Consider the following 16,113-nt stretch of genomic DNA (forward strand, 5'->3'; position numbering starts at 1 on the left):
TTTTCATTTATTATTTAATTATTATAAGTTAATGTAAGTATTTTTAAGTATATTTTAATAATTAAATTTTAATATTAATTTAATTTAACACTGTTTTTAATAAAGTCGATATTTTTTACATCTATATTATTGTAAACGATATTTTGTACTCAATATTTTTGTACTTACCTGTTTGTAGATACAAACTCGATATTTTGACTGTCAATATTTTGTCCACGATATTTTTGCAAGTCGATATTTTGTCCCTCGATATTATTTCAGTGATCCCACTGTAGGAATGGCAAGACTGAGGTCTTTCTTAGTGGGCCAATGTTAAATCAATGAAAACTCACACGCTGGTGATGACTATGACTTTTTCTTCCACCAACTGTACAGATGCACAACAGCACACTGCTTTATCCATCTCCCAGCCACCAACTGCTCCAGGTTCCCTCGTTGTCAAGGACACTACAGTGGATCACCAGATGGAACATACAGCCCACAAGGTTCCTTAAAGCAGAGCCCACAACAGTCGGACTGTGGAAATATTGAAGACATTTCTTTGTGTGCAGGGAGGTTTTGCATCACAGTGCTTGTAATGAATCAATGGCAAAATTGTGCTACTATCTGAAGGGGTCTCTGGCTGCTGTGTTATGTCTGGCTTTCAGATTGCTCTTGAATGGGAGTTATTTGATGTTGAGCGATCAGAGCTACTTTGGAATGAAACTGGGAATAACCCATCTGGTGACAGGTTCTGCAGGTGTGACTTATTGCACACAGAACTGCTTCCACCTGCCTGCAGAGTTTGGGAGGTAATGCTTTGGCATTCTATAAAGCTTTCAAACATGCACTTTGATTCTTTGAGCATCCTACTGTTCCATAAGGATGTGGCCTCAACATCTGCAAAGGAGACATTTGATGTTCAAGTTGATGGGTGTTCTCCTGAGATACAGTCGCTACTCCACACTAATTTCCCGCTGCATTTTAGGGAACTTGTGCTCCGCATTTTTAAAATTTTTAGTACACTTTTTTTAGAAAATAGGCTCTGACTTGGTTAGTATCTTCAAGACAGTGTTCAGAATTATTCTATTGTTCATACACTCTGTGCTGTGAAGCATTTTTGGAGGTCTTCCACTGATCCTGTTCCTGAATGTCAGGACTGTGCTTTTCTTTTTTCTGCTCCTCAGCTGATGTCCCATTAAGAGGCCAAATGGAACTAGTACTTCCACATGGCCTCCTGTGTCATGAACACATGATACAATGTTTTGGTCCACCCTTGCTTCAGGAACTGAATGAACACTTCTTCTTATCCTTTCGGCCTGTATGGCTACACTGTGTGCAGTCCATATTCCGCTGTCTTCTGCCCTCTTTTGAATGTGCACTGGATGTGTATATTGGAACGCAACTGGTTCAGTCTTTGGACATTGACCTAATCGTGAGCCATTAACGGCCCACTTGTACTGTTGTCTCTTGCCCTTGCCAGTGCTTCTAAACGCATTCTATGAGCCCTCCAGGGATACTTGTGCTTTAAGTGAACTGGGTCTTGGTTCAACTACTGCAGATCTCGCTCTGGCTACTCCTCCTTCTTAAGCAGATGAAGCAGATGGATGGGAACATGTTTGCTCCATGGATCTGATTCGATGGGTGCCTCTGCGATCATCATATGCGGTTGCTAGGAACAACAATGTTTTGTCTACTGCTCAGAAAACATAAACAACCTGGTAGTTTTGAGTTGTGGGACAATTATTTTATTCAGCTTTTAGTTTTTAAAACAAAATTGCTTATTAAATTGATTTACATTTGCTTTTAGCATTTTTAACAATTTTAATGGCTTCCAGTATACTTTTTGTTTTAGAGAAGCATAATTCTTTTTTAGATTTTAGTTGGGATCTTTTACGTTGATTAACACTCATATTATAGCATTGGTCTAGGGATGACTTTCTCGACTTCTGTCCAAGTAGTGGTTGTCACTTGATTAGCATAGGCCTAGCAGAAACACAGCCATTTACATGCTTGCATTTCTTAAGTTGCCTTCTCTTTAACACACAATTACCTTTGACATACATTTGCATGTGTCAATGCAGGATAAAATTCTCAGAATCTGCATTGCTTACATTTCTAATTCTCTGGTTACATAATTAATAACGACAAAGTACAAACGGTAAGGTTCACTGCACAAATGTCATATTTGTTATTTGTCTGGTTGACGACTCCGCCATCCAACTAGAATAAACAATTCCTGCCTGACAGGTGTTGGGACATAGCCACATGAGATTTGTTATGATAAATACACAACGGCTTCCGTGTTGAGACAGAGGAGCAATCAGCTAAACAGTGAGGTCTCTTCATGTCCGAATTACAGCTCAACACAAGGGATGTCGAGCTCTACACCAAGATGGGCAACCTGATGACACATATGCCCCGGAAACCTGGAGTTGGTCCTCTTTGGCAGCGATTTGGCAGATTATCTACCATAGGCAAAACTAGGTTAGAAATCACTAGGTAGGAGTACAACAATACACAGTACTTATATACCTACATATATATACATCCCTGTCTTAGCGCAATGGTAGAAATGTTCATTCTTTTCACTGATTTTGTGATGCTAATTATAGTAATCTGTTTCACTCAACTAATCATTACTGCGCATCTATTTTATGCAAGAATTACAACGCTTCAATAAATATTGTAAAGCCTTGCCGAATATTTCTCATATCATTCTCTGGGTATGCATGAGAGTCCAAATGAAAAGGTTCTATATCTGTTACCATGATTTCCTTGGAGGATTAGGGTTATCATGTTCTAAGGTTGCGCACACATTTGTTGCCTTGTAGAGTTAGGGACACAGATGATGCACTGTAGCTAGCGGGAACATATGACAAAATTATCGGAGGGTTTACAAGGAATCAATCTGGCACAATCCTGATGTTCATGTTCTCTGACAAATATACAGTTTTACAGAGGGAGGTACAATCCGCACAACAGGGCATACCAGGCAGAGGGATGGGAGACACGTCTCACCCAAGCCTCATCATAGTCAGACCCCAAATTCTTCTTTTTTACTGAGTAATGGCATTGAATTGTTTTCAACACTCCTAATTACATCACTTCTAAATTGAAGTATTCTTCATTGAAATACATTAAATACAGTTTTATTGTGAAAATCAATATACATAGGCTCATGTTAACTGTAACTCTCACCAATGCACCTTAAATAAACATATTCTGAGCTGAGACACTAAAGAAATGTAATGAACAGAGTAACCCTATACCATAAATCCCTAACCCTTAAAGCCTTAGTCCTACACACAAAAGAATAAACCCTATACCTCAAATCCTTAACCATGTACCCTTTACTTTTTATTTAGCCTTAAGTCACCCACCCTATACATGTAAACCTATCATTTCAATACTTAACTCCTTAACCCATAAATTCTTATCTCCCATACCCTAAACCGTGACGCCCAAACCATATAACACAAAACCTTAACTCTATTCCCCAAACCCTTAACACTATGAATCAAACAATTACCCTTAGCTCCTACCCCATATCATTTAACTCTATGCTATTAAACCATAATACTTAGCTTACACTCAAACAACAGTGTTGAGTTAATGCGAAAATCAACAAGATGATGTTGCTTTTAAAAAAAGTCTTAGGACACTATTGCTAATTTATAAACTCTAGACCATTTAAAAAAAATAACTAGACACTTCAAACCACTAGGTACAAAGAGGTGTTACCACAACCTTCAAAGCACAATATATATATTTATCAAAAACATGTTGATTATCTTACCCCATCCAATTAGTAGGTATAACATCAGGTGTCTGTTGGGAGAAAATATAACCACAAGGAGTGTATGCAGATAAAGTCCTTCAATTAATAACCAATAGAAGTTTGCCATTACAGAATAGTGGAGAAAGACCATAATAGCTTGGCAGCCAACCTGGAAAATGATAAATTAAAAGCTTGATTAGACAAATTGGTTAACCTGAAACAAAAATATACATATATTTTTATCTTCCAAGCACATTCACAATGCATTGCGATATTTCAGAGAATCATTTTATTATAAAAGTCGTTCAATGATTTCTCCTCCTTCCAGAGTTGATAAAATCCGTATCACAGAGTTAGTTAGATAATAGAAACACCTGCTAGTTAAAGTTCTGTGACAAGGCAGAATTTGTGTTAGCTAATGGTATGTACAAACAATTTAACCATAAAGAAGAAAATAACAGTATTTATAATGATAGTATTATTATTTGTATTATAACAACATTAATAATAATAATAATAATAATAATAATAATAATAATAATAATAATAATAATAATAATAATATCAATAATAACAATAACAATAACAATAATTGTAATATAATGCATGGATATTATATATTAGCCTCCACAAGTGCCATAAGGCTACAACACTTTTAATAAGCATATGGTGCTGCTCATGGTATGACCAGACCAAAGCAATAGGCTTTGCTCATTCACAAACGCAAAAATATTTATGTACTAAGTCTGTGTTTAATTTTCTAATTCTGTAACCAGTCCAAGAATACAGGCTTGTTGTAATGCTACTTCTAGATTGGCAAATGGAGGCATGCAGCAAGTCTTGTAGGATGCAATGCAACTGCCATGTATTCTTAATGCATGACTATGGCAACGAAATTTCACTTTGTCTAAAAAGGGTTTGCCTTGTAGCAATAGGAGGACAAGTAGTTTCTTCATGGAAACTTCTGAAGTGCCTCCCAATGTATGCCTGGGAAGTGCCCCTTCATGTATACTGATAGTTGTCCCAATCTTAAAATGGTGTGGGTTCAATCCTACACACCTTCAGATGGAAATGCACTGATGGGGTATTCCTTGTAAGATTATATTTGTGCATAAGGAGCTGTATACTCAGTCATGGCTCATATATAAAGTTATTTAATTTGACAATTTGAAAAAGCCCCTTTACATTAAATTGGGTCAGCAGTTCTGACCTGGTCCAAGATCGAGGGTCACAGGGCCTAATGAAACTTGAATATCGGCGTATGCAAAATGGTTATTATTTTATACAGCTGAGATTACAAAAACATATTTAGCTTCCTTGGAGGTACCATCTATAATATCAGCGTTCCATTGAGATTACCGTGGATGTATGTAAATTGGTTTCTTCCTAGATCAAGCCAGTGGTGATACTCACAGGTGCTCGATTGTCTACAATTCATTGAAAAGTGGATAAAGCACAACAGTCATGGACTCAGTTGATCAAAGACGCCGATTGTTCTGATCTCTGTTGAACCTTCTCCAACCATTATTTTTAGATAGCATGTGAAGCGAAATGTTATATTAGCCAAGTCGCATCATAGGACAGAGATTGCACGTCATCTGCAATGTGATCTGTCCGATTCCATAGTGGTGGGTTTGTCAGTGTGGTACAGGTGTGGAAGAAACATGGATAATCTTAGTATTTTGCGGTTCTCTCCAGATTAAACACCACACAGCATTGTCATACTTGTGCGGGTGAAAGCATGTGCATGTCTTATGACCGATAAGGGCCACCTGAATCCATGATTTCCCATCACACAGACTGAGCGACACCGGTGATGAGATATAGTTGCTGAGATCCAGGCATGTGGATCAGTATTTATCACTGTTTGCGCTGATTATGATATTACTGCGATGGAATGCGTGAATTTTCTTGAACTTATTAATCTCATGTAATATCTTTTCTTTCAGAAATCAATTGGTACGAGCAGAACCGTAAGTTGGCGGTCAGTCTTGCATACGGTGTGTGCACCTTAGCGAGTGCACACCTGACTACTTTCACTGGTTCTGAAGAAAGTTTTGCAACAACGCATGAGAAAGCTGAACCATGTAGACCTTGTCACAAATGCACCACAGATGTCAATGGTCAATATAACCAGATAGGACATCCACCTACTTTTTAATCTTGTCCTATGACCCCACCAATAAACTTCTTGGGGACATAGAGACAATCTTAAATCACTTTTCACTTCTCACTCTGCACAAAAACAAATGCTCCGAAGTAATCAGGCTTCATAGCACACCCCGGAGGCATTCGGCTCCTCCGGTGGGAACCCTATGGTGAAGCATGTCACCAACTAGGTTGGTGAGTGAGGGTTCTTCTTAAAAAGGAATTTCTTCCTTTTTATAATAGAAAGCAGTAATCCTTCCTAGAATTGCTCTTTTTTGTTGATTGTTTTAATTCTTGGGGGACCAGGAGCGGTTCCACTGTACCCTTTCTCACTTTGTGTTTAATTGTAAAACTCTGTAAGCAAAATTCCCACATGCCAAATCCCTACAGAAACTGCACAGAAGCAAGCCTGAAATAGCTACACTTAGGTCTTCCAGGAACACTGTGTTGGAGTGGTTAACAAAACTTTTCAACCAACTTAAAACTAATAAATCCCAATCAACAATTTAACCATTGATTACAAGAACTACTTTGTAAAGTTGTACACGTGGTCCTGTCTAGCAGACTATTATATCTTGTGAATGGTTGATATTTTTCTACATTACTATCTAGAGATAAATGTTCTTTCCTTTCCTATTTTGTTTTTAAAGCAGTTATTTGTCAGACCTGACATCCTTGGCATGGTATTCCCCCAAACCTTTTGCCTTCACCCCTTATTTTGTCTAAAATTGTTTTTGTTGGCATTAGGAATGTACAATTTCCCCCTGCTAACCAGAAGTAAATAGCTTGTGCTCTCTCCCTAAAACATGATAAAAATGACCCTGTAGTAATTTGATCTGCACTTTGTAGAGGTAGAAAGTTTCATTGAACAATAACGCCCCAGCAAAGCAGTACCAGCATGTACTTCCAGCTGGATTAACTATCTCAACAGTCCTCAGGAACATCTGGTACCATTTCATGTTACCTCATACATTCTCATGACTCAACTCTATACACTAAGGATACTCAAAGCAAACAAAAGGGAGTTAGGATAAAAACAATGAGGGAAATTGAACTATACTAGACCTCTAAATACAACAGACCCTTACCTAATTGTCACTTTTAATTTACTTATTGCTCACTGTGCCACCCACCTGAATAGCCCTGCAAAGCATGTCTCAGGCCTGCTACTCAGACCAAAGTTGGGTTTTGAACTACCAGTTCGACCTGGCAAAATAAACCTTTTCCTGGACTAAGCCTTCCTTTTTAATACTTGTAAGGCACACCTGAGGTAGGCCCTAATGCCTCACAGGGCAGGTTGTGTCCAATCTAAGAAGTAGGACATGTGTACATGATTTACATGTCCTGACAGTTTTCACTGTTGTAAGGCTATTTTTCCTCTAGACTAACACTGGTTTACATCACATTGTAATTTAAAATTCTCTTTAATGGTAAAGTCAGATTTTAAGTTGTTATTCTAGAAATGCCCCTTTTGGGATGTGGGCCTTTTTCTGCCTAAACAAATTGTGCCTTTTTACCAGTGTCCCGGGTCACATTACTCTGAGATGCTCTCCTATGGTGGGCTGTATATTAGTTCCTGACTTTTTTTTTTTTCATGGAGTTTTATATAGCACAAACTTGAGCCGAAGGTATCGGGTATCAGAGTGTTTTACATGAGCATCAGCTGCATTACATGAGGACACATTCATTTTTGATAGTCATGTGGAGGTTAAGTGATTTGCCATTAATCATAGGATGTTGCGCGTCTCTGCCGAGACTCAATCCCGGTTCCCCAGATCTAAGGCAGACCCGCCTAGCCATTAGGCCAACTCCTCTCCTCTGCCATGGGCATAAAAGAAGCCTAAGTGTTAGGGGAATGGGTATTCCTGACAGGATGGCAGGCGAGGAGCTCTGGACTGCCCGGATTACACTTTAAAGGGCCCTGCCTGCAACACGCACAAAGGAACCTGACACCAGACCTGGCCTTGCCTTTGCAATCCTAGACAGTTTAGAGGCAGGACCTGGAGAAGGGGAAGAACTGCCCAAAACCCGTTTTGGGGGTAGGCCAGGGAATTAGTTCACACAAACACTGGCACTAGGCATAGAATAGACAACTTCAGATCCTCTCACCAGAAGAATAGTGGAACTGTATGAGAATCAGAGGAAGGGCTGCCCTGCCTATTGAAGAAAGGAGATTGGACCTGCTTTCCATGAACTCAGGCTCCCCAGATGTGCCACCAGGGTCAGTTGGCTGGCCTCCTGTTTGAGCCACAGGGACACAACAAGCTTCTAGAGCCCCCCCTTGCAACTGCTCAGCTGACTAGAACAAACAGGACCTGCTTGTATCTACCTGAGCCTTGCTGCTGACCTCTGCTAGAGTGAGTTCCCCTAGGTCCTGGGTGGTTATCTAGCACCAGCAAGTAGACTCCTTCTGAACTCACGGAGAAGATATAGAGGTTTTGGGCCCCTCATAGCTGGGCGTGATCAGCACTTTGTGCCAACATCGATAGCCCATGTTGACCACTAATGCAACGCTTCAGCAATGACCAGCCCTTCGTGCTACAATAGCGACCACCATCAATGCCCGACCTGCTTTTTACGCTGACAATCTCCTCTCGGCCCGCTAATCAAAACAGCAACTCCTCACATGGAGTTGAGAAGGTAACTCTTCAGTGAGACAAACCTGGCCTTTGTACCGAACCCACGCACCATTGCTGTTGTCGTGAATTAGTGACTTTACCCTGGGCAAGCATGACCAGATAACCACAATTGGTGCTTTATGCTTTTTGGTGTTATTTTTACCTAAAACTTCAACAACGGATATTTCACCTTATACTAATTGGATTTTTGTCATATTTTTGTCATTTTATTTTTGAAAATGTAGTCAATTTTCTAAATTGGTTTGGGACTTTTCTTGGGTTTTCATTGTATTGCTGTTTGAGGGCTGCATAAATACTTTACACAGTGCCTCTATGTTTAGCCTGACTGTTTTTGCGCCAAACCATCAGAGGGTTAGGCACAGGTTTATTTATTGACTTTTGTGGTTCACCCTGACAGGGACCGTGATTATTCCACCCCTCTCAAATAATAACTAGACCTGAGAGTAATTTTAATTACACCAGAGTAATCAGATTGATTGTGGTAATTCCATGTTATTCTTTGACGTGAAATTATCAATAAGTACATAATTACACCAGCTTGTGTAATTAAGAGTAATTTGGTAGGATAATAAGCACATATACACTGAATTAAGCGAGCACAAATGCTGCTTGCAATTTTGTTTGTGTTGTTTTGCATTAAGAAAATAGAGCTCAATGTGTGAAGAATTGCGCTGATATTAGTGTTCTTCTGCATTCAGCATTATTTCTTAGTGTAAAATGCATCCTCATGTCCATGCACTAAATGCTGAATTACTCTTCTCACTTAATTACACAATTCTTGCATAATTTGCGGAATTTCTTACATTAGTGTTATGCGTAGTGACATTAATTATTTCTATTTTTGTTTAGGTACATTAAATAAAAAATTTGCTGCACTACAACAGCACTGCTTGCTGCAAACAGCAAAGAGTACAGGGGAAACGGAGATCATAATGCACTAAGGGCACACTCGGACAGAAGCAAACCCACACCGGAGTGGAGCAGGGTATCCAGGACAATGAACATCAAAATTGAAAGACCGTGACACTCTAAGAAAGATGCACCCCCATATAAAAACTCTCTGAAAATTTGCTCCTGGAACATCAATGGGCTGGGAGACAAGACCTCGGAACCGGAACTGCTATCCTATATGAAGAAATTTGGTATAATTTTGCTCCAAGAATCATGGAGTGAAGTACCAACGGCACTGCACGGCTTTAACATGCTTTATCTGCCGGCAACAAGAATCGCTAAATTCGGCCACAATAAGGGAGGCCTAGCTACATACAGCTCCATAAGCAGCATTTACGCAGCAGAACTTTACCATACAACCTAGCGCCACCAAATGAAATGCAAGTAACTCGAATTACCCTACAGGGAAAGTCAAGTAAAGAACATATAATACCCACGTGATAAAAACAAAGGGAGTCAACAACTAAAGGAGGTACTGGTGAAAATAATAACACAAGAGAAAGCAAATATCTGGATAATTACAGGGGACGCACCTAAACATGCTCAGGAAAAGAGCTGATGACATCCACTCAGAGGAGGATACATTTGCTTAGAAGGAAGTGCCTCAAGACATCAATACAGATGGAAGACTCACAAACATCTCGAAAAATCTATTGTCGTTCTTAGAGCAACTGGGCTCACACGCATTAAACTGCAGATTTCCTGGAGATCGCCCACAAACAGCAACATTCAACAACGCAGTAATAAGGTCCACAATTGACTATACATTCTGCTCTTGCTGCATGTTCACAAAAGTAACAAACTATCGTATTGGGAGCATAGATTTCAGCAATCACTTACCCCAGGAAATCACGGTAGAAGAGCCATCAACACACAAAGTGCCTCCAGCAATTACACTCTTCACAGAATATACCAACAACGAGAGAAGAGTAAAATGTAGCACCAATGATCCCGAAGGCCTCCTCTCTCTTGCAAAACAACTCTGGGAAGAAGGGGAAGCAGCCAACCCCTACATAATTGGAGGCTGGGAGGCATTCATAAACGCCTTACGAAACAGCTATGGAGATATAACGGGACACTCTCGAAACAGGAGAATTATGTGCCATCAAAACCTACGGCCAGACTCCAACCCATGGAATAACGCCAAATTAAAACAGCTAAAAGCACGGATAAACTTCATACTACGGAGTTTGAAGAAAGACCCCTCTGCATTACAAGACCTGAGGCAGTTAAAAGCTACACGCAAAAAACGTATTTGGCAAAACAAAAAGGAAGCAGAAGAAACTCTTTGGGCCAGACTCCTGTATGACATCAAAAACAACAATAGCGCACAATTTTGGAAGAAGATTAATGCCTTATCTAACCCGCAAGGTCAGTTTATCAGCTCCAACGTCACAGAAAAAGCATGGATAACTTACTTACCTCGAACCACACTTTAACAAAGAACAGAGTCCCAATATTGGTTTAAATTACCCTGCGCCTAGTAAGGAAATTCAACCATTCCAACCAAACTCTAATGCAGAACATGGACAGAACTTCACAATCACAAACACCCAAGTTCGCAATAGTATCTTGAAAGGCAGACGTGAGGGAGCTCCGGGCCCAAACGGGATTCCTCCCACATTATTCAAACAAGACCCTGAATTTTGGGCTAAGGTTCTAAAACCTATCTTTGATAGAATTCTGCAGACATCAACAGTACCATCATCGTGGAGGGGCTCTATAATCTCTCCCATCTACAAAAAAAAAGGCAACAGGAGTGATCCAAAGAGCTATCGGTTGGTAGCTCTTCTGGACAATGAAGCCAAATATTATGCCGGAGTACTCCTCCAAGAATTAACAACATGGGACACAGAAATTAAAGCAATACCCTGCAATCAAACCGGTTTCTGCAGAGACATGGGCACTGCCACTAATATCTCTGCCCTCTCACTAATGATAGATGCTGTACATCTGCTTCATTGATTACTGTTCAGTGTTTGATCATATAAACAGAAACATTCTGTGGCAAAAACTAAAAACGTTAGGAATTCCATCATTGCTCCTAAAACAACTAATCCTTCTGCATAGTAACACCTGGGTAAAAGTAAAGTTGGGGGCAGGAGACCATCTAACGAAAAAGATGAATACAACTTCAGGATTAAAACAAGGGTGTGTACTTGGTAATGGGTCTTGATGCGGCACTATGCACTTTAAACTTGCACCTATTTGCCTGCCCTCACTCTGTAGCCAAGACTCTGACAAGGGGGGTAATTCAATCTCATGAACTGCTGCTAACCTCTGCAAACAAAAATGAAGAAACAGGACTATGGGTCACTAAGGCCGGGAGAGGGGATCTTTTCCGCAATCTTAATGTGTGGTTTTAATTGTAGCTATCAGCCTTTTAAATTGATGTTTCATTGTTTATAAAAGATGGCCAAGCTTTGTAATGGTTTTAATTAACTGTACAATAAACATATTACTTACTGCTGAAAAAAGCAATAGAACAAAATAACAAATTTGTGCCAAATAACAACATCATGGAAATTCTTGGACGACATCATGTTCACATTTGTTTGCTGCACACAGTACATAAGTGGATTCCCAACATCTTTTATGCAGTGCATTAAAATGGTGCACAAACATTGCCTTCTATGAGAAGCACTGGTATTTTTCTGCATTAAAATATAAAGTTACTATTTTAGAGTCAATTCATTTTTAGACATCTACATTCAAAGTTTACACCTACATTTCCCAATCAGCCCCCATTGAGATGCCACCTGTTTTTAACCTTACTTACCGTAGCACCAGTTGAGAACTAATTAAAAATGTTTTCTGGGTATAGGCAATTTTATTAACCAGAGAGAGACCCCACTAGAAGATCTTAGATGTGCTCCCTCCCCTGAAAGATTGAGCCCACCTAGACACACTAAGGGGATCATTAAGATGGTGGCCGGACTTTGTCTGCCCGCCATCCTATCATGGAACAAGGCACCCGCCATTTGTGCGGGGGTCCCGTTGGTGACATTAGGGTGTGCCCGCCACACTGGCAGGCGTATCCTGCATTCTTGACATTGCAGCGGGCGGTGCTCTCCGCCAAAAAGGTATGTTGTGCACTTCCATGCACAATGTGGCAGGCACCGTGCGCTGCCTGCCATGTTGTGTGTGGAACTGCAGGGGGGTACCTTGGGTGCCCCCCATGTGCAGCCCCACCCACAGAATTCCTGGGGGCCCACTACGGGCCCCCAATGGCTGAAACCGCCTGCCTTTCCGGGGTGGCATTGCTGCCACGGAAAGGCAACACCCGCCTGAATACTAATATGGATGGTGGTGTCTTGCCACTTCCCTTGGGCCCTGGAGCACTTCCACCCAATGCTCGTCATCTAATATGCCAACATCTTGTTCCCAGGTCTGCCTGAGCGTGATCATGGGATCTGGATCATTGTTGATTATTTTTTTATAGAAAATGGAAATTGTATTGTCTCGTATCTGCTATGTAAGTACTCCATCCTCTAGTGGGCCAGCCTCTACTATTGTTTCTCCTTCCCTGATGTGTTTCCTAAATGCATGACCTAATCGCATGTATGGGAGCCATTCCCCCTGTCCCATCGTGTTGTCTTGCTGCAGCTCTTTGGATATGACATGTGCTCCTCCTCTGCAGACGTCTTCTAGTGTCTCTATTCCCAGCAATTCCCATTTGGCAAATCCAGTTACGCCTCACACATCCTTAAGAAAATCTCCTGCCCAGAGAGGAATAACCATCATTTTTAGATTCAATGTTTTCATTTATGGTTGCATATGATGAGTATGTGATGAGTATATTATTCCTGATTATAGAATAATGTACATGTTTGGTAAGTGTACAGTACTTCTTTTCACCCAAGAAAAAGGACATGCTATGTGAATGTAGATTAGTCTTTTGCTGCATAAATATTGGCACAGGGTAGTGTCTTGTGCAACATCAACCTATTTTAGATCCACATGCTGTGCATATGTGTTTCTTCACAGTATTTTACTTTTGGAAGTTTGTATGAGGTGTGAGTATAAGTAAAATTATGTCTTATCTGTGTTTTTCCATTGCTGCTTACTGCCCTAACTGAAACCCTATTCAGCAGGTATTTCCCCTTAATATTGACTGCAAATATCGTTGTACCAGTATATTGTGTCAAAAATATCAGGGCCAAAAATATTGAGATGGTGAACATATATAGGTAAGTATGGATTTACTTTACTGAACTCCACATCTGTGTATGTTGAAGATGTATACATCAGAATCAATGTGGAGGGAAAGAGGAATTTGTGATCCAACCAATTTCCTCGAGTTATATATTCTGATCAGGGGGGGAAGGATCACTTGTCCTGCATAACTTTGGGTATGCCGTAACTGTTCCGAGTAGTCCCAATGTTAACCCTCATGCACGTGCTGGTAAATGATGCGGTATTAAGCGGTATATCTTGTTTCTCCGCCGTCCCTCGCACGTGTGTGCATAATCATAGGGTTGTTTTTTCATGCAACCTCCATCCAGGAGGCAGTACCCATTGTTAAAAACAGTAGTGATGAGTGATTGTGACGTGAAAAAGTGATAGAATAAAATTGTCTCTCTTGATCAGAAAAATTCTTTATTAGTTCTGTATAGGAGGCAATGGATTTAAGAATTAAATTGGTGAACGTGAGTGATTATGACTCGTTCACACTAAGTAAGTGAAAAAGGTCGACATGTTTCAGCCCTTTCTTATGCCAGGTTGGTCATTTGGGCTTTCTTCAGGACCGTGGTGTGAGATAGAGACCTCTCACGTCTCTATTAGTGATAAGAAAATAATTTAATTAATGGAACATATCGTTATGTTGCTCCATAGGAGGTCAAATTATACCTGCAAAGAGAGAGGACATAGTAGACACAGGGTAAAGGGTAAAGGGAAACATATAAGACTATACGACTGGTTAAATTCACCAGGAACACATAAATCGCACTGTGGCGTAGCAACTAAAAAATGGCAATACTTTGCACTGACTGCCCCACTCAAAGAATAGGGTCGACTATCTCTTAATTGGCATGGGATACTGATGATTCAAATATTTCTCAGAAATGGCAAGTGTATACATCTTCATGGTACGGCACATAATGTGGAGTTAAGCTGTGATTGTACTAAACAATTGACTATGGAGATGTGATACTCTTTGTAGGCAAGGTGGTGGTCATACAGAGGGAAATTTTGTTCCTCTGATTTATGTCACCATAAGTCTTACTAGGTACACTAATTATTGATGACAAGATGTGTTTTTTGAAGCCATGTACTGGATGGTGGAATAACGCACAGCATGTGAATCCAGAACTAGTTTATGCTGCAAAGCCTGAGGTTAGACATCAGCATCCGTTTTGTGGGGTCCTTGCTTTTAGATCTAAGACTCTTAATAAAAGATTATTCTTTAGTTGTGACTGTTTGGAGGTTCATGTGCATTCATAGTCCATTTCTCCTTCCATTTCCTTCAGATCTCAAACTTCATTTAGCTGTCATGCCGATTGGTGCATATTTGCCAAAGTTCTATGAGCATATTTAAGCTTGTTGTTTTTATTCAGGCCAATTTCTAATATGGCATTGTTGGACTGGGCCCTCTCTGCAGGGTCACCCACAAACGTTTGGCTTTCACTCCTTCTGCATTCTGGACCTGTTTTTGATGGCTTTTATGACTCTTTGTCTGTGCACTTTATCACTGCTAATCATTGCTAAAGTACACATGCACTCTCCTTTAAACATGATAAAATTGGCTTACATCCAATAGTCTCATTGAATTTACTTGTAGGTCCCAAGTAAAGCGGTTCTACATGAACCCAGGGCCTGTAAATTAAATGCCGCTGGTGGGCATGGCTCACTTATTGTGGCAAATAGTAACCCTTTAAAAACATGTATCAGGCCTACCATGCCAGTGTGTGCAGTTTAAACTGCAATTGCAGCCTAGCAAAATAAACCTTTTGCCAGGCTTAACACTTCATTTTTAAAATATATGAATTACCCCTATGGTAGAACCTGAACAGTCCATAAGGCATGGTGCGTTGAGTTTAAAAAGTTGGACACATACTTTTACATTTTACATGTTCTGATTAGGACAAACTCTCAAATACATTTCTCACTTTTGCATGGTCTATCTCTCCCGTAGGATAACATTGGGTTATCTTATTACATTTAATAATTGATAACTTTTGTTTGGGAGCAGATAGGAATGTCATGTTTGGAATCTGATGAATTGTAATGTAAACCCCTCTTTATGAGTCACATCAGATTTAAAGTCACAATTCTGAAAATGCTGCTTTTATAATGTTGGCAATTTTCTTGTTCTAACCATTTGGTACCTACAGTCTGTTCTTTGGTCACAAGGTTAAGTGTAGTTGACAGTTGGACTTTGTTTATTCTTCCCAGACAGCCACAAAATACAGGGCCTGTGTGTTGGCAGGATGTGCCAACCTGACTTGATGAGAGGGGGGCGAAGCTGTCACCTGTCACACTTGCAGTCTAGAGACACTGCCTCAGCTCACAAATAAAGAACTTAACACTAGCCTATTGTGACTGCAGTCAGACTAGGGCAGGGAGGTGGGATATTCCAAACATCTTTGTGGGGGGGGGCTCCAGACATTTCTA

The 16,113-nt window shown here is 40.2% G+C and overlaps 1 protein-coding gene across 1 annotated transcript in view; it reads right to left on the minus strand.

Moving 5' to 3' along the window:
* Positions 1-16,113, minus strand: part of VIPR2 (vasoactive intestinal peptide receptor 2) — a 1,121,328-nt gene that overhangs the window by 186,328 nt on the left and 918,887 nt on the right. The window contains exon 7 of the mRNA XM_086941506.1: positions 3,779-3,929. Within this exon, the coding sequence (XP_086797632.1) occupies positions 3,779-3,929 (151 nt within the window). The remainder of the gene's footprint in view (positions 1-3,778; positions 3,930-16,113) is intronic.

This window comes from Lissotriton vulgaris, chromosome 10 (genome assembly GCF_964263255.1).
Source record: "Lissotriton vulgaris chromosome 10, aLisVul1.2, whole genome shotgun sequence".
Lineage (NCBI taxonomy): Eukaryota > Metazoa > Chordata > Amphibia > Caudata > Salamandridae > Lissotriton > Lissotriton vulgaris.